Source organism: Benincasa hispida, chromosome 11 (assembly GCF_009727055.1).
Source record: "Benincasa hispida cultivar B227 chromosome 11, ASM972705v1, whole genome shotgun sequence".
NCBI classification, from domain to species: domain Eukaryota; kingdom Viridiplantae; phylum Streptophyta; class Magnoliopsida; order Cucurbitales; family Cucurbitaceae; genus Benincasa; species Benincasa hispida.
In genome coordinates, this window is record NC_052359.1 from 74,019,643 (window position 1) to 74,038,737 (window position 19,095).

General features: G+C 34.1%; 2 protein-coding genes across 2 annotated transcripts; one reads left to right on the forward strand and one right to left on the reverse strand.

The window, feature by feature from the left end:
- The first annotated feature begins 572 nt into the window (after positions 1-572).
- LOC120090992 (alpha-L-arabinofuranosidase 1-like) lies at positions 573-12,766 on the forward strand. The gene is made up of 18 exons (XM_039048748.1): positions 573-1,173; positions 1,651-1,838; positions 2,666-2,720; positions 3,053-3,264; positions 4,140-4,261; positions 4,336-4,483; positions 5,552-5,621; positions 6,364-6,509; positions 7,607-7,652; positions 7,740-7,792; positions 8,757-8,901; positions 9,314-9,432; positions 9,583-9,654; positions 9,756-9,859; positions 10,884-10,940; positions 11,027-11,225; positions 11,884-12,030; positions 12,345-12,766. The coding sequence occupies exons 2-18, from the start codon at positions 1,659-1,661 to the stop codon at positions 12,492-12,494; spliced, it is 2,025 nt and encodes a 674-aa protein (XP_038904676.1). The 5' UTR covers positions 573-1,173; positions 1,651-1,658; the 3' UTR covers positions 12,495-12,766.
- Positions 12,767-14,351: 1,585 nt separating this feature from the next.
- Positions 14,352-18,184, reverse strand: LOC120090133 (E3 ubiquitin-protein ligase At4g11680-like). Its single transcript, XM_039047652.1, has 4 exons — positions 17,551-18,184; positions 16,102-16,221; positions 15,082-15,379; positions 14,352-14,845 (listed from the first exon to the last, which is right to left on the reverse strand). Exons 1-4 carry the CDS (start codon positions 18,003-18,005, stop codon positions 14,684-14,686), a joined length of 1,035 nt encoding a protein of 344 aa, XP_038903580.1. The 5' UTR covers positions 18,006-18,184; the 3' UTR covers positions 14,352-14,683.
- Between the last annotated feature and the right edge of the window lie 911 nt (positions 18,185-19,095).

The following is a 19,095-nucleotide window of genomic DNA, read 5'->3' on the forward strand; positions in this document are numbered from 1 at the left end:
ATACCCTACAAGTTTAAAAAACATTTGTTATAAGTGATGACATAACCCCTAATCCATATTTAATATTTAATAAAAATAAGACAAAGATTGATCTTAACCTAATTTGGTAAATAAAATATCGATTAATCTTTCAAAGGTTGATGGTTGAATTCTCACCTTTTTTATTGGTTAAATTTCAAATTTGATCCTTATGGATAGAATCTCAATGTTTATCTTAGCGAGTTTCACCGAGAAAGATAAAAGAATTGATAGTTTGGATATAAGATGAAAAAGTTGGTTTTTTATTCAAATATCAGTAGTTAATAGTATTAGAGAAAAGTTATTTTAACAAGTTTTTTAACGTGCTAGTTGTGAAAGACGAAAACTTTTAAGACTATTTTCGATAATTTTTCATTAAATTATAATTATAGAAACTAAATTCAAGAATTAATAGGAATCAAATTTATAATTTAACTAATATAATTTAAAAGTAAGAAAATAAGAGAGATAGGTGTAAAAATGAAAAAAATTCTAAAAATGATTGAACAATGGATTATTGTATGAGTACTATGAGAGGAAATGAAGTGCAGTTGGGATGAAGAAGAAAAAAAGGAAAACTTTCCTTATCTTCCATGGACACTCAATTCCAAACGAGGAGCTCTTAATCCAATTTGATCGAAGTGGGGTCGCAGTTTTTCGCCATTACCAATGAAGAAGTGGACGTGGCTTTGAAGCAAAAACGAAAGGAAAAGGGAATATTTGGATAGGATTTTTGACACCATCATCATCAATATCAATGATCTGCGACAAACGTTCATCATTTTTATCGTCGTTTCTTTAAGCAAAAGTTGGGGTAAAATGCCATATCCTCTGGCTACACGAACATTTCTTCCTTCCCACGAATTACAGTCGCGTCCTGTGTTTTACAAGGTCAATGGGCGGAGTTCGGGACGTAATGGAGCGGGACCCATTGAAGCAAATCTTGAATCCAGTGATGGGTTCTACTTGTACTCAACACCCAGATAGATTTTTCCCTTTATCTCTTGGAATTTTTACGTGAAAGCAAGGAAAACAGGGTAGTCTCTCACTTGGGGTCATCTTCGCCCTTTATAAGGAGCTTGACTGAGCAAATATAGGACAACTCCAACTCGAGTTTACGAGTTTGAACTCGTGGGGATTGATAAATTTTAGCAGGTTCACGGATCAATACAATCCTCGTTTATGTTTCCTGTTGATTTTGAAGTGCTTGTGTGTCAATAAGTCTGATCTTGTTGAGAATCTGTTTTGCTTGTGAATTGGGTTTTACGTTTTTCCTGAAATGAATATTCTCTGATTTCATTTATATCAAGTGTCACTAGTTAATCGCTTGATCGTTGTTGTGATATTGGCTGTTATATCTCTATTGTTCCGGTTTGTTAGTGTTTTTTTGTTTACCAAATTCGATGTTGTAATTTATCAGTTTTTGCACCATGTTGTTGCTTACTGTCGTTACCTTTGCTGCTATATATTGTTGTAATGGCAACGTGTTTGTATAATTATGGATGAACTACCAAACTGTTTATTTTGCTGTTTCTGCATTGATTTTGTCCTTTTGTTGACTCTTTACTGTTTAATTGTTCTATATATAAGGGTTTTCATTTACCTTTTTGGGTTTGATAACGTTGGATGCAGTGTTTGTAATGGCTTCTCGTAAAGTTTCATACTATGTTCTTCTGCTATGCTTTGGTATTGTGGTTGTCTCTGTTAGTACATTCTTTGCCATTGGAGATGATACTGTCCAGCCTGTTCGGCTCACTGTTAATGCTTCAGATGCATCGACACGGCAAATTCCCGAGACACTTTTTGGAATATTTTTTGAGGTTGGTTACTTAAATTGTTTTTTCTGTTTCTTTCAGTTACATTTTTTTTCTTCTGAATTTCAACTTGTTTTTTTCTGAAATTATTCCAATATGATTCATGATTATCTTTCATGTTTGTGAATGCTTTTTATTGAGAGTCCAAGGTTTATCTTTAGAAATACATGTATATGCTTATTGATATCATCGACTTGCTATTGAAAATAGTTATTCAGATGCCAAAAGTTTTTGAGTGCTTTGAAAGGTCATATATCATTGAAATTATAAAAATTTTCTAGCTCGCTATGAGAAATAGTTCTCAGCTTACTCCAAAAACAGCTAAACTCTTGGTTTAGTTTGTTAATGATTTGACATTTCTTTGATGTAGCTTACGGTAGTTATTTTACTAATTTTTGTTTCCTAAATTTTGTATATGAGGTTAATACTATTTTGTTGAAGCATTTAATGTCCTAACGGGCGAAATACTAAAGATTAAGAATTTGTGTTTACATTCCTGTTCTCCGATGTGATGTTATATTAGCTCAATTTGATTGTTAAATTGGAACAATTTGATTATTGTTGCTATTGATGTTATCGTGGACATTCTAATACCATTTTTAATGTATAATGACATCATTCTAAGTTCTTTTGTCACTAATCTACTTTACAGCATTTTACAATTTGGAGCTTGTTTTTGTGATCTTGGGGATTGTTTTATTACTTTTGAAAAAAATATCAAGGGGTTTGTTTTCCCCCTTCTGGATGTAATTCCTTTCGATTTATTAAATGAAAAGTCTTGTTATTATTTAAAAAGAAAGCAGGCTGAGCTTCTTTGGATGTTTTCTTTGCAGGAAATTAATCATGCAGGGGCCGGTGGAATATGGGCGGAGCTTGTGAGCAACAGAGGTCAGCTATGATATTCCAGTCCTCATTTTCCTTATTTATGAAAATAGCATAAAGAAGATGATGGGTGATGAATTCATAACAGTGGAATCCCATTTGTATATGTTATGGTCCTGACAAATGAAGGGCTTGGAGTATTTATTGAGTTCTTGCATCCATAGTTTGTTTTCAACAGAAATTTGTTTACTAAATGAGCCAATCCATTCATCAATTTTTTGTTTTGGAAGCACCTCGTGTTTACTTAGGTGGAACCATGGAGGATTTATTTGTGTTTTCAATTAAAATAAAAGCAAGAACATGCTGACGATATAATCTTCATGATCTTTTTTCCACAGGATTTGAAGCTGGGGGTCCAAATACTCCATCGAATATTAGTCCTTGGACAATCATAGGAGATGAGTCAACTATAACTGTATCAACAGATCGTTCATCTTGCTTTGATCGGAATAAGGTGGCCCTCCGTATGGATGTGTTGTGTGACAATGGAGGTATCAACACCTGTCCGACCGGAGGGGTTGGTGTCTACAACCCTGGATTCTGGGGCATGGTAAATCCTCTTTGAGAAGGATTTTCTTAGCCATACTTTTATGCTTTGGAATTTGTTGGACCCTTTCGTCTTAGGGAGGTCCCCTTTATAAACTCTAAAGGGGCGTTTGGGGCAAGGGTTATCATCAAAATATAATAACCACCTCTTGCTACAATAAAAACTATTTCAAAACCTCAAATTAGCTATAGTCAACACTATTTCAAAACCCTCATTTACTACAGTATTTACTATTTATTATAGTTTTTATTATTTTACATTCATCATTTTTTTATTATTTGCTACAGTGTTTACTATTTCCTTCTCAAACTAAAATAGTTTACACCTCAAACACATACTATTATAACCCAAACTAAGATAATTTACACTCCAAACACAAACTATTGTAACCCAGCTTTAATAACCTAGGACTATAATAACTAACTCATTACCCCAAACGCTCCTTAAGGGAGCATTTGGGGTATGGAGTTGGTTATTATAGTCAATGGTTATTATAGTTGGTGGGTTATAATAGTTAGTGTTTGGGGTATAGACTATTTTAGTTTGGGTTATAATAATTTGTGTTTGGGGTGTAAACTATTTTTGTTTGGGTAGGAAATAGCAAACACTATTGCAAAGAAGAAAATAGAGGATGAGTGGCAAGTAGTAAATATTGTAACAAATAGTAAATATTGTAGCAAAGAGGGTTTTGAAATAGTATTTGCTATACTTGTTGTAGGTTATAAATAGGTGTACACACCACTATTATATTTGGTGTCCCAAACATGGAGTGGACTATAATAACCCACTCCACCAACTTCTAGTTGGTGCCCGAAATGACCCCTAAAATTCTAAATTTGGTTTCCTGATTTTTTTTCATTGTCCCTCTCTCTCTTCAGAATATTGAACAAGGGAAGGCATACAAAGTGACTCTTTTTGTTCGATCCTCTGGAAAAATTGACGTGTCTGTTTCGCTCACAGATTCAAGTGGGTTGAAAAAGTTGGCAACAGCATCCATCATGTGAGGTTATCTGAATTTTTCAAAAGAATTCCTTGGTGGAGTGGCAATTCAATATAAATTACTTGTCTTTGTAGATCTGATGATGTGTCAAACTGGACAAAGATGGAGGTTCTATTGAATGCCACAGAAACTAATCACAACTCACGTCTTCAGTTGACAACATCAAATAAAGGGGTAATATGGTTTGACCAAGTCTCCGCCATGCCTGTGGAAACATATAAGGTAAATCTGTCTATATTTTGTCTAAATCAGGTATCAATCGTCTAAATCTATAATGCGCTTTTAACAAGTAAATGTAAACATCGGGTCAATTAGAATTTATAAAGTTAAATAGGGGACATAAGAATTATCTTCTTGTTTAGGAGATGTTATTCATAATTGTTTTTCTATTAAAAGATGTTACTCAAAGATGGGAATTTAGAATTACAATGTTTGATCCAACCCTATGTCATCATACTACCCAGTTGATGGGATTTCATGAGTTTGGGGTTTTGGACCTTGTCCACAGTTTTCTGCTTATGGTGCTAGGCAATGCATAAATATATGTATCTTTTGAGGATGAGATGAACGTGACTACTGTACTACGCCTTTGGGGAACTCAAGCGAATCGTTATGTATGATTCAAAATGGTTCATGTTCTTACAAAAGATTTAAAATGGTTCATGTGCATTATTCTTTGACATTAGTGGTGAGAAATAATTTTACTGCTTCAGGAGTTTAAATCAAACCTCATTTTGTCTTTTTCATTTTTAAGTTGACGTCTTAAGTGTTTCTTTTTTAGTTAATTCAAATACTTTTTTCTTTAACCCTTATGGTAGTTTTTATTTTCAAAATCTTATCCAGTTATAGTTACATAGTTGGGTGATTTTCAGGGAATAGAAGATAAATTGACTTTTAGTTGCAATTGAGCTGCATTTCATTCTTTTATCCTCCATTTTTTTTATAGCAAATGATAGTTAATATTCTTTATCTTCCGCTGGATCATGATAGTTCTAGAATTTTGATACATGGTATAGAATCATTGAACAAATATATAGGAGCTATGTCCAAAGAATAAAAATGAAACAACTATTTACTCGATTTTTTGAGGATGTGAAAGGAATAAAATCTTGCATTGATGTGAAACTTAGAATCAATGTGTCCTTATTTCAAGTGGTGGGTTTGGGCATCAAAAAGACACTTAACATTTATAAGATGTTAAACAATGTCAGATGAGTGGTTATACTTTCTTATTAAACAGAAATCATGTAATTCACTTTCTATACCATTATAACCATTGTCATTCTGCAGGGTCATGGTTTCCGAAGCGATCTAGTCCAAATGATGGCTGATTTGGAACCACGATTCATTAGATTTCCAGGTAATTATTGATTTCGTTAATCATCTTTTGATAAGTTGGGAGAGAAGTGTACAAATGGGTATATTCTGGCTTGGGAGGTGGATATCTTATCTTTCCTCTCTTTTGTACTTTCTTCTTGTTAATAAGAATTGAATCACGTGCAAAACGTCCTCTTGGAAATCTATGTAATCTCCTTGAATTTAGTCTAAGGATAGGGGAAAAAAATTGGCCACAGAGCTTAACTTACTCTGCTGCTCCCATTCATGTATAGCTCCAGCACCTACAGATTGGTTACTTATGCCCAAACCCCCCCCTCATTTTTAGTCTATAGTCCTGTGAACAATTAATGAGTGGTTCCTCCCCCTTGTTCACACTTTCATTCTCATCAAAAGTTGATCGAGCTAAATACATTTTTTGGGATATACTAATTTTTCATGAAGTTCAATCTCTATTGTGAATGGTTGCTCTGCTTCATTTTTTCTTCTTTCGCTCAAATCTTATCAGGCTGTCATTAATGTTTGAATTATAGGAATTTATGCTACAAATTTCAAATTTAGTCCATATGTAAGATCCATTATTTTTTCTGGCTTAAGTGTTGGACTTGTTCTATTGTACACTTTAGAGATCATGCATCAATTATGAGTCTATGACCACTCACGCTTGTTTATAACACATTGAGACTTGCCGGGATTAAACAGTGATTATTTACGATGTTCTCAAAGGTCATGGTAACTGATAAGAAATCTTAATCGTATAAATGTAGGTGGATGCTTTGTGGAAGGTGAATGGTTAAGAAATGCATTTCGTTGGAAAGAAACCGTTGGACCATGGGAACAGAGACCTGGACACTTTGGTGATGTTTGGATGTACTGGACTGATGATGGGCTTGGCTATTTTGAATTTCTCCAAGTGAGTGTCGTACTTAATTTTCTTGGAGCGATAATTTTATATTTTATTTTTTCAGACCTTAACACACTCAACAAGGATCCTGTCAATATACTTTCTTTAATACAAGAAACACTTGGGTATATCATAGTATGAAAGATTAGTGCAACAAAAAGAAATTGCCGTAAGATATCCTCCAATTGAAACAAAATAAGGAAACAGGGAGAACACAAGAAAAGAGAGAAAATAATGAAAACCAAAATCTGTAGGATTTATGTTAGTCCAATAGATAGAGATGGTTTGCTTTAGGGATTGATGGGAATCATCTAATGTTGTGGTTGATTCGATTCCTAGTAGTGTGTCTTATCTATTGAGAATTTGTACAAGATCAATGCACTAGTGAACCTCGTCAAAGTCAAATATCGTCAGGTTGCTAGGTATGTTCAGGGATTGAAGAAAGACATTCCAGATTTAACTGATCGTGAATCCCTCGGTGGTATTATCAATGTCATTACCATGTTATAAAGGACTTAGAAACATTTGAATTAAAAGGTTGAAAGGGTGAAATGGAGTTAGTGAAGGGATGGGACGCATAATCAAGTTTGTCAAGAAATTTTCCCTTAAAATTTGGAAATAAAGAAAAGATGAGACGAGCAGTAAAAATAAAAAAATTTATCTCATACTGGTGATGAATCATTAAGTTAGCCTCCAGAGAAGAAGTTGCCTTTTAATTTTATCTCATAATTTGTATTAGACTATAAAATTGTGGACAAAACGTCTATTATTTGCATTTTATTATTGATACTCTTGTTCAAGATTGGTTGTATACTTAATTATTTCTTGAGCTTACTGTAAGGTACCTAGATAAGAATATTAGTATAGTATTAATAAGGGGCATAAGAGTGATTAGATAGGAAGTTAGTTAGTGAATCTTGTTATAAATAGGAGGGTGAGTGAGTTAGGGTAGGCAAGAGTGGGGAGGTTTAGGGCTTGAGTTAGTATACTCAAGAGAGAGATTCCAAGTACTTGAACTTGGTTTATCTTGTATTTCTGCATCTTTATATTTCAATATACTTAGACCTTATTCTAGTTAGGAAGTATCCTAACACTTGCCTTTGCAGCTGGCAGAAGATCTTGGTGCTGCGCCAGTTTGGGTGTTGAATAATGGTAATCCATGATGGTTATCTTACCTTCCTTCTGTCTCCTTTTATGTATTTATTTTTTTCTTCTCATTATCTAATTGAATTTTCTTAGGAATCAGCCACCAAGATCAGGTAGATACATCCGATATCTCACCGTTTGTGCAGGTATGCTTACAATCATTTCATTTTCTGCTAAATTATGACCAGCTATTTTAATGATTTTCTGACTTGCCGTTCTAGTCCCTCAAGGGAGTGGTCCTATGTCCAAACCACTGTTAAAACGAAATAAAGATTTTAAGACATCCATTTTTATTTATTTATTCATTTACCATATAGACATGGGAGTGGGGATTTGTACCTATAGCTTTTAAAGGATGTTGTTTTGATTAAAAAAAATGAAAAACCATAATTTCACGGTGCAAATAGAAGATCTACAATGGCCATTAAAAAAAAAAAAAGAACAGCCAAATAGGAGTCAGGCCAAACCAAAAAACAACATAAAACGCTTGACAGCCAAAAGAAAGGGCTTCAAGTGTTAAGAACAAAAAACCCTTTTACTCTGACAACCAAAGGAAAGTATCGAATCTAGCTGTGGACCAAATGGTGACATTTTGGTTGAGCAATGCCTTACAGGGGTTAGGGATCTTAAGTTATAACTATTGTATGAGTGTTCTTTCTTGCCCTTAGTCCCACCTCCGGTTTAGATAAAGAAGAATTAATTGTAGATTTCATTGAGATCAAGACACAATAGTTGCAAGTTTCAACCAATAGAGATCTTGAAAAGGGGTCCTGATAAACATATTGGTAAGCTCATCAATACTTAGTGACTTGAGATACGAAGTTGTGTCACGCTGTCACCTTTTTTTGATGTGCATATGATTGATCTTGTGTTTTCCCCTACTTCTAAAATGGAATAGAGCTCTGTCCCTGATTGATATCAGGCTAATAATTTGACTAGAAAATATGCTTTGTGAGATTTTTATTGTATTCCACGTTGATAAATTTGCAATATTAAAATAATTGGCAGCGTGTATCTTGTGAAATCTTTAAAACATAGCCATACTAACAAAAGCCTAGTATTTTGATTTTATCAAGTCGTATTCATCTAATCACAATGTAATGATTTTAGGAAGCCCTTGACAGCATTGAGTTTGCAAGAGGAGATCCTAGTTCTATGTGGGGTTCCATTCGGGCTTCAATGGGGCATCCAGAACCTTTTGACTTAAAGTATGTTGCCCTTGGAAATGAGGACTGTGGCAAAAAGAACTACAGAGGTTTCTCAATCTTTTAAAGAGTGTTTTCCTGTTATTTTCTTCATGTTTCCATATGGTTCTGAACTTCTAGCATTGTTTAACTATGCAGAGTATAGAGCAAAATTGTCAATGCATAGACCTTTATTGGTTAACAGGCTTGATTCAGATTCTTTAGTGGAAAAACTGTTTCGTAAAATTCAGTTACTCTCTGAGTTAATCTGTTCTTTTAGCAAATAAGTATACATTTTATCTTTTTTCCTGTCGTTATAATTTTAACAAGCAAAAGAATCGAAACCTTGCGCACTATGCTTATATTCTTGTGGGGTGAGGACTATGATATGGATCAAGTGATGTTTATTCAAAGGTTGTACATTTTCTCTACTCTTTCTCTCTATATATATTATTTTTTTAAAAAAAACTTTTATTTGGGCAGGAAATTATGTCAAGATCTACAATGCTATAAAACGTGCCTATCCTGACATAAAAATAATTTCTAACTGTGATGGGTCTTCTCGGAAGTTGGATCACCCAGCTGATTACTATGACTTTCATGTAAGTTTTCTTAAGCGTCGCCTTTTCTTCTTTTGCAAATGGAATATTGTTTATGATTTCAGATTGTTGGAATAAGGTTTTTTTTTTTTTATTTTATTATTTCCTACTACATTTAAAAATTGATTTCATACTAATTTATCTCTTGATTAGATATATACCTCCGCCAACCAAATGTTTTCAATGGCTCATAAGTTTGATAAAACATCTCGTAGTGGTCCCAAGGTATTGTTCATGCTTCTCTACTTCCTCCACTTTATTCCTCTCTTTCTATTGTCTCTAAATGTAAAATCAAATACAAACCAACTTTTATGATTACTCTGCAGGCTTTTGTGAGTGAGTATGCTGTGACAGGATCAGATGCTGGCACAGGCAGTCTTCTCGCAGCCACCGCTGAAGCTGCATTTCTCATTGGCCTTGAGAAGAACAGGTTTTTAATATTCGAAACAATGATAACATTGAGAAATTTTTCCTAATTTAATGGACGTCACTGATGATATTCTTAGGCTGGTATAATGGTGTCAATGATTGGGTTTAAAAAGTCTTTTGCCTTATCACAATAATCCATCTAGGTTTTGTCAACTCAAATTGTATTTATTCATTTGAAAGGAAGTTGGAAATGGGACTGACATAAAATTTATGTTTTAACAAGTAAAACCAGTAACTTGAGAGAAATATTTAACAAATTGGTAGATCTTGAAATCTTTCCATGGATTATTGGGAAGACTAGAAAGGAAGTATCCTTATGCTTCAAAAGCTTACAAATTTTCCTATCTGATGCTCTAACATTAATGTTTTCGAAGAAAATAAACATTTTCCAATTCCTGCCTTGGATTCTGCAAACAAAGGGCATTGTGTTGATTTGAAAGTCATTCTCCTTGTTTTGTAGATGAGACTGATTCTTATTTCGATTGTATCTCTGAAGGGATTAATGAATGCCCAGTTAATCTAAATAACTAGCTTTCTTTCAGTGCATCAGAACAAAAGGTTCTGTTCATTACTTCTGATTTTAATAAGTTTATTTACTCCTGAAAGGAATAGAGCATAACTTAAATTCTCTTCACATTTTGGTGAAGCATACAAAATATTGATAAGTAGAAAGTTTATTGTTGTATTCGATTGGTAGTTATTTACTTTCAAGTTTCCAGAATCATCCTCTTCATTGGGTTGGGGGACAACCACCATACCCTAGCAACCCATCCATAAGTGAATTACAGTTTATGTTTTTTCATCTGACCTGAGAATTAATGCTTGGTCGGTAACTTAGAAATTTTCTAATCGTTTTGTACATGTACCAAGAACCATTACTGTTTGATTCTCAGATAAGGAAATTCTGAGAATGGGACCTCTTGTTGGTTCCTACTCATGCAAAAAGTGAATGGCTAAGTAAAGAGAGGACAAGGCACTGAGAACTGTTTGAGATTTTTTCTTTTTCTCTAATATTTTTTTTGCAGTGACATTGTTGAAATGGCAAGCTATGCACCACTTTTCGTGAATACTAATGACAGAAGGTATCACTTTCTCTTGGCTTATCATCGATGTCAAGTATTAGAATGATTGATTGATACACTAAAATGTAAAACCTTCTTTCATAAAGGTGGAATCCAGATGCTATTGTCTTCAACTCATCGCACCTTTACGGAACGCCTAGCTACTGGGTGCAACGTTTCTTCAATGTGTCAAGTGGAGCAACTCTTCTTGATACAACACTGGATGCTAATTCTGCTTCTTCCCTAATTGCATCTTCCATTATCTGGAAAAATGCGGAAGATGACAATTACTATCTTAGACTAAAGGTATCTATGTATATCCATATATGTTTTCACTTATACATTGCCATTAAAAAAAGGATGCTGAATTCTCCTTGAATCTGGGGATATTTTCTTAGTTCTTCACTTAATGTCATTGCTTCCTTCTTTGGTAGTTTCCATGGGGGCCAACAAAAAAAAAAGTGTCCAAATTTTCAATTAGTAGAACCCCAATTTTCTAACATTTTACCTCTCTTGTGAAATTCTGAAATTACTATTCATACACCACCCTTTTGAAATCCATTTACTAGCTGTTGATGGACTTATGCAAGTTTGACCATTTAGCCTAAGTATATTCCTTACAATTTTACATGCATGTTTAAAGCTTGATGTTGATGTTACAAATGATAGGTTCTACTTTATAAATTATCTCCAGAAATTTTCTCCATTTCGTGGAAGTTAGTTTGTGAGGCTCACTTAAACTAGCACGTGACTTTGTATGAAATAAATCACTGTTGAGCCTTTCAGTTTTTCTTTTTCTTGTATATCTTCCATAGCATGACCAAAAGTTCCAATCTTTTAGTTATATCAGTTCTGTAAAAACATATCTTCTGCATTACTTCATTGTATGTTTCATTTTCTGCAAGTCCCTCTACTTTCATGGCACACTAATAAGTTAGGACTCTGAAATATCAATCTTTTGCAGATTGTTAACTTTGGAAGCATCAAAGTGAGTCTCAAGATATCTGTAAATAATTTGAATGCATACTCAATTCGGAAATCTGGGTCATCTCAGACTGTACTTACATCTAGTAATTTGATGGATGAGAATTCCTTGAATAACCCAAAGAAGGTAATTCAAGTACCCCCTTGATCTTGAAATTCATTCCTAGACATGTAAAGGAGAAACAGTACTAAACTTGCATATTTGCATGATGAAAAGAAAGAGAACATTTAGAGAACAATTTGATATGTCAGAGTTTGCCAAGCAGAGCTGCAAAATGCAAGAGAGCTTTGGTTCCATGATAAGAAACTGATTTACTCTGAAGTTGCAAATCTGAAGTTTAAAATGGATGCTTATTATTATACCCAGATAGCTAGTTAACTAAATTCTTAGGTGAAACCCTCGTTGCCTTAGGCTTTAACCCTGACGTTTCGTGATTGCAGGTGTTCCCCGTCGAAGTTCCTCTTAACTCCGCTGGCGAAAACATGGACGCAGTAATCCTCCCACATTCTGTAACTTCATTTGACTTGTTAATGGAATCTAGCAGTATTAAGATGCCTGGAAGCCATCATTCCTCAGCATCTGCTATCTGAAGTGGGATATGAAGCTAATAAGCAACACAGTGAAAGCATGCATGTCTGGTAATCTTTCAACTTTGGATAGGTTGAGAGATCTATGTTATTCACCTTAGCGTTTGCTTCTAAGTGAAATAAGCATATAGTATGCTCCTCCCATTGTACAGTTTCTGGGGGAGGGGTCGTGTTGACGTATGATTTGATATCAATGACGCCCTTGTAAATAAACATACTAATTAAAGGATGAAATGATTTACATCGTTTGATAATGATTTTGTTTTCTTCTTTTATAACGTTGTTGCGGTGATTGTGAGTTACAAATAATCTCGCTATTGATTAATGGATTGTACAAAAGTACAAGAACTCAACTGTACATTGTCATCAACTTTACTTCCATTATATTAATGATTAAGGAGAACTAATCAACGACATAATCCAATCCATTATTAATTATTTTTCTAGTAAACTTTGAATGAATGATTCTAACACTTCTTCAATTGTGATGGGCAACTCGACAATAAAAATTTCATACCCTTTTTAGGTAATGCTCACTTATATTGTTCCAATTAAGTTGCCATTATTCAAGTCCGTCCACAAACTTTCTCATTGTATAATGCTTAGCAATAGGATGTTAACAGAAGAATTCCACCATTTTGTTGTTAAAAAAAAAAAAGAAGTTGAAAACAGGAGTTTGGAAGTAGTCTAAATATATGTTTTAGTCCCGAATGTTTGGGTGGTTTTGTTAATGTAATCCCTTTTTATTTTAAAAGTTTCAATTTAGTCGCTTGTTAGTGAATGTTCAAATTGGTTTATGACAGTTAACCTGTCAAATATTTTAGTAGATCGATAGAAGATTTAAAAAAGAAATCCAGTCAATTTAAGCTGAGACGATTTTTTCATATCACGACATGAATGACAGGGTGGTGGTTGAAAAAAATGAGCTACATACAAACAAGAGAACATCTAGAAGTGACACTAAAAAAATAATGGTGGATCTTGATATTGAGTAGTGGCATTGTTATTAATACGATCTTTCACTTGCTGTTTCGATTTGATGTTGCAACAACTACTCAACCATCCCTTAGTCTTAATTATATCTCATCTCATCCTTTTTTTTTATGACCACCTACTATACTATAGTGAATTATTGAGTTATTCTATTGATTGATCTTTAAAGTTCAAATTCTATCAAATTTATGTTATTTCGAATGATTCTTCAAATCATTATTTGGCCATTATTTGTTTAATAAGTGGATAACATGAATTTGGATTATTAAGAAAACATAAGTTGATTGACACCTGTTGGATAGTCTTATTAGGTACGAAAAAATAATGTTCTTTTTAAGGAGGGATTAAAACAAACCCAACCTTTTGGTAAAAGTGGATCAAATGAGTCCTTTTGTAAAAAATAATAATAATAAAATAAATAACAAACTAAAAGAATTTTTTTTTCAAGAATATAGTTTTATCTCATTTGACCTATGCGCATTTTGGTAAAAGTTTTTAACCTTTATGAATAGATTTAATAGGTCCTTAAACTTTGAAAAGATTAATAAATCCTAAACTTTCACATTTATGTCGAATAGGTAATTAGCATATTCAACATTTAAAGAACAAAAAAATTAATGGGTGTATTATACGTAAAATTGAATTTTGTGTTTAACATATCAATGAACTTTCAATTTCATGTCATGTCAAAAATGCCAATGACCTATTCGGCACAAAATAAAAAATTAAAAGACTTAGTTGATACAAATGAAAAATTTAAAAGAATTATTAGATACTTTTTATAGTACTAGTCCTATTATATATAAGATTAAAGGTTCAAAACCTATTAGAAACTTTTTAGAAGTTCATGCATTAGGTACGAAAGTATTTTGAGTTTAAACGGTTACTTTTCTCATGACTGCTAATGACAAGAAGGCTTCAAAATCAAAACAGAGTAGCCAGTAGTTATACAGGAAAATTTTACATATAGCAAATCAAATTAGAGGTACAAGACCTTTTCCTATCAATTTACATACATATAAACTAAAGCCTTGAGAAAACTGAACATCTACCAAAGGTTGAAATCAGCTAAAATCCTATTCTCTACCCTCCCCTGTTTCTATAAGCATTAGTTGGCAGAGATCAACAAGCAACTAACCTGAAATTGAAAATGCCAACTTTCAGATTCTCAGCTGGGGTTCGTCTGCTCCTTACGACGATCAAACCAATGTATCGCCCCGACAGATATTAGACTTGCAGAGCGGGCAGGTTGCATTTATCCGAAGCCATTTGCTGATGCACCCACAATGAAAATGGTGGTTGCAGGGAAGAGTATAGAGCTCCGTCCCATCTTCATATCGCGAAAGGCAAATGCAACATTCCTATAAAAAGGTAAAAATTTGCGTACTCAGCTTCAAATCAGGCAGAAACCTCAACGAGAGAAGCGAAAACAATTACAGGATGTTGTTGGATACCAAATAGAAAGTAAGATTACATCTGGTCATAGAATCCACTAACTATTGTGATAATGTTTCTATAATGATGCAATAGAATTATAACAATCCACTAGATATCTTATAAACATTCATAATTTGACATCAAAAGATAAGTAGCTGACCGAATCCTCTGGATGAAGAGCAAGTTCTTTAATACAATGACCATTATCTAACTCCACTGTTGCCCCGATTGGTTCTCGTTCTTTTCCACGGCTAACTGTCCCAAGTTCCGCAGCCTGACGAAACGTGTACCTGGGAAGAGTCCTAATATCCTCTTCCGAGGCACCTTCTCTGGTAGTCATGGCATATGCAAATGCCACAATTGGAATGCAGCAACAAAGAGAGAAGAAAATAACACATGCCATCCCAATACAAAAGAGAATGAAGAACAAGTCAAACGCAAGAAAGACCACGGTTAACCTGCAGTTAACCCAACAAATATTCAGCACCGAAGCTCCAAATTAGATTAAACGTTCCATACAACAACAAATCAAAACTAGATTGCTTTGGGTGAATGAAATTAAAGCTACAATTTCGAGAGAACAATTTCAAAGAAATTAAAAGACATTTGATGACAAGCTTCAGATTGGATCGAGAAAATGGATTTAGAAAATTTCAAATCATCTTCTTAGCTTTCCTTAATCTTGTTATCAGTGGTTATTCTTTGTGAAACATTTATGTTAATTGTAATTGAGGGGCCTTTTTTTGTTATTCTTTATAATTGCTTGAGATCTAACTCTCATCAGCTTATTATGATACGCAAATACTACTAAAAACCTAATCTGAAAAAGTTGATAACTTAAACCACCAGTTTTCTAGTATGACATCTGCTGAAAGGCTATGAAAAAGATAAAAAGTCAAGTCCATATTGAACAGCGAAAAAAATCTTAGATTTATTCAAAGCCCACCTAGAGATTGCATTTGCAACAACTTTCAATGAAGTTGCATTTTTTTGAAAAACAAGAATGAAACTTTACATTTTTTTTATTGAATAAAATGGAAGAGACTTAATGTTCAAGGGATACAAGCTTCAAAAAGAAGCGAAATATAGAAGGAACATAGAAAAATACACTGGAAGTTGCAATTTGGTTTATAAAGCTATTGCTCCAAAAGGAAATATGTCGGAAAGGAAAAGTTATTACCAGTAAAGCCGGGGAGAATCTTGTAGAAGTGCTTGGCCACCCATGACAATCCAATAGAATCCAAAGACCCACCAGACCGAGGAAGTCATTGTATTCATTGACTCCAACCTTTTCATTATGCTAGAAGGACAGATAAAAACAAATTAGTCCAGAGCTTGCTGTTGCAGCTTATAAATCTGTATATTTTTATGTTGTCAAGTTCAAGACTCAATGTGAGAAAACAATGCAAAGTTAATTGCAGGTTTGTTGCATGAAACATAAAATCAAGAAAATAAAATAAACTTCAAACCCCGTGGATGCATATTTAATCTTGAAAAGATATAATTCACGGTGGCCAATATGTTTGGCAGTTTTGAATTTGTCAAACGTTAAGCAAACTTGCTTTTCTGACATATAGAAGAAACATATCGATTGTGAATTCACCAAGGGGGTAAGAAAGTGAAATGAACTCCATAATTATTATTAATTTAATGGTAATGAGGAAACTGGAGATCCAAAAGGATATAAGAATAAATATAAGAGGAATAAAATTTAAAGTCATTAAAAAAGCCAAATAGAAGATTATAGATGTTCTCTCTCCAAGAGGTCACCTCCGATTATATATTCAAACATTTCCCAATTTACAGACACCAACAGACAAAACAGAAAAACCCAAAATATGGAAAAATTACAATTCCATCTGATAGTAGCATTAAATAGGAGGCATCAGTTTATATATAGGAATGAATTATACTCTGCACTTATGCCAAATCAAACCATTTTCTTCAAATATTCATCCATTCCTCATACGACAAGTCCCTAAAACTGTTCAAATCACTCAACTCTACAGAACCAGGCATTCCCTTTAGTACTTAGTTCCCCCATCCCTGTTAAGTATATTTTCATAAATCAAACACCAAGAGAACCCTACAGGTCGAAACTATCCTCAGCACTTTATACACAGTACATTTCTGTGGTTGAAATCAAGCAAAAAATGAACAACTAGATGCAATGTCTACACCACTGAATTCAAAGCAAAAATCCCAAAATTAAACTTCATAAGGACAGAAAATTGAGTGAGATTGGTACACATGCTGCTTAGATTACTGCATTGGAAAGGAAAATCTCAAAATTGTACATATGATGCAATCACTTCAACTATCTTCGCTTTTACTTCTTCCACATACCAACCGTTAATGGATACCTAACAAAGAAAATACATTGCCAATACCTATCAATTTCTAAGAAATTGCATATTCAATTATCCATTCCCTCAACACCACAGTTCACTGTTTCTCCCATCAAACATGAAGGGGTTTCCAGAAAAAGCACAACGGCAAAAATTAGTAGCTCCAGCTAAAAATTCAGGGGATTAGAGAAAGGTCAACAATGTAGACAACCACAGATATCACAAGACAAGAAACTTCCCATAACACCATGAAACGAAATCAGATAAACCATTTTCCCTACCTGCGATGAGCCGCACGGTCCTCAAATCCATGGTGCGCCATACTTCTCTGGTACTCAAAGAAGACAAAAGCGACATGCAGAAGACATTGTAAGCCATACCCAGAAATCCAAAGGCGCAAAGGAGTTGAGGGTCGTTCTTTAAATGTGGACAGAAGAACAACAATAGAGACAAGAACAAAGGCCAAATTCCAGACGACGTCGAGAACCAGAATGGGCATAGAGTAGGAGCAATTCTCCCTAATGAAGGAACGACGACTGAAATCTTCGGAATCGGAGTGATCTTCTTCGGCACAATCGGCCAATAGAGGGCGGTGGCGGTCGGAGGTAATCAAACGGGTAGTGTATCGAGTTAAAGGGATTGTAAAAGTAGTGCTGACAGTGGGGTAAGGAAGAAGAGAACGATTGAGGAGAGTGCCGCCATTGGAAGTGCGTCTCAGAGCTCGTTCTTCTTCCATTAATGGGTATGAATGGATTGTCGGAGTTGAGAGAGAAATTGGGGATGGTGAAGTAGTTTGAGAATGTCGGAGGCGGAACTGAGGCGGGTACTTTTTGGTGGAGCTCCGTCGTGGAGTGGGAGAGATTCAAGGTAAAATGACGTCGTATAAATCATATCAATCGTTTTATTAGAGAAGTGAGTGTATTTTGTACGATGATGATGGATAATGTCCATTTCAAGCATAACGATGTAATATTGACCTTAAGAAAATTAAGAAAATTTATGTCCAACCATAATAAATAAATACTATTGGTGAATTTTTTTATTTTTTTTTTAAATGAAAGAAAAAAATAATGGAGAATCCCATATTGGTTGGTACAACAAGAGATGCCTTCTTATTTACCCCTACAATTATTTATGGGTTTGGGCCTCAAGTTTTAGAAGGGGTGGGAAGGTAGGCAAATAAGGTTTTGATGTTCTTTCCACATGTGTTGCCAATCGGGTGAGACAAGTAGAATAATAATTTTTTTATTTAAATAAAAAACTTTTCTAATTAAGTGTTTAAATTTCTCTTTTGGCCCATTTAATATTCATTTGTTTTTTGCCCGTTAATATGCGCACGTTACTCTATTTTGAACGTTTTTTGTTGGCCTTCGTGCACGTTACTCCATTTTACGCATTCACCATTGGCCTTCTTGCATGTTCACCATTGGCCTTCAAGGCCTATAAATAAATTGTGTTTCAGTTTTTCAGAATGGGCATTGGAAAATAAGGTTTTGATTTTCTTCCACATGTGTTGCCAATCGGGTGAGACAAAGTAGAATAATAATTTTTTTATTAAATAAAAAACTTTTCTAATTAAGTGTTTAAATTTCTCTTTTGGCCCATTTAATTGTATCATTTGTTTTTTGCCCGTTAATATGCGCACGTTACTCTATTTTGAACGTTTATTGTTGGCCTTCGTGCACGTTACTCCATTTTACGCATTCACCATTGGCCTTCTTGCATGTTCACCATTGGCCTTCAAGGCCTATAAATAAATTGTGTTTCAGTTTTTCAGAATGGGCATTGGAAAATAATTATAGTTCTTTTGTGTTTTCTTTCTTAAC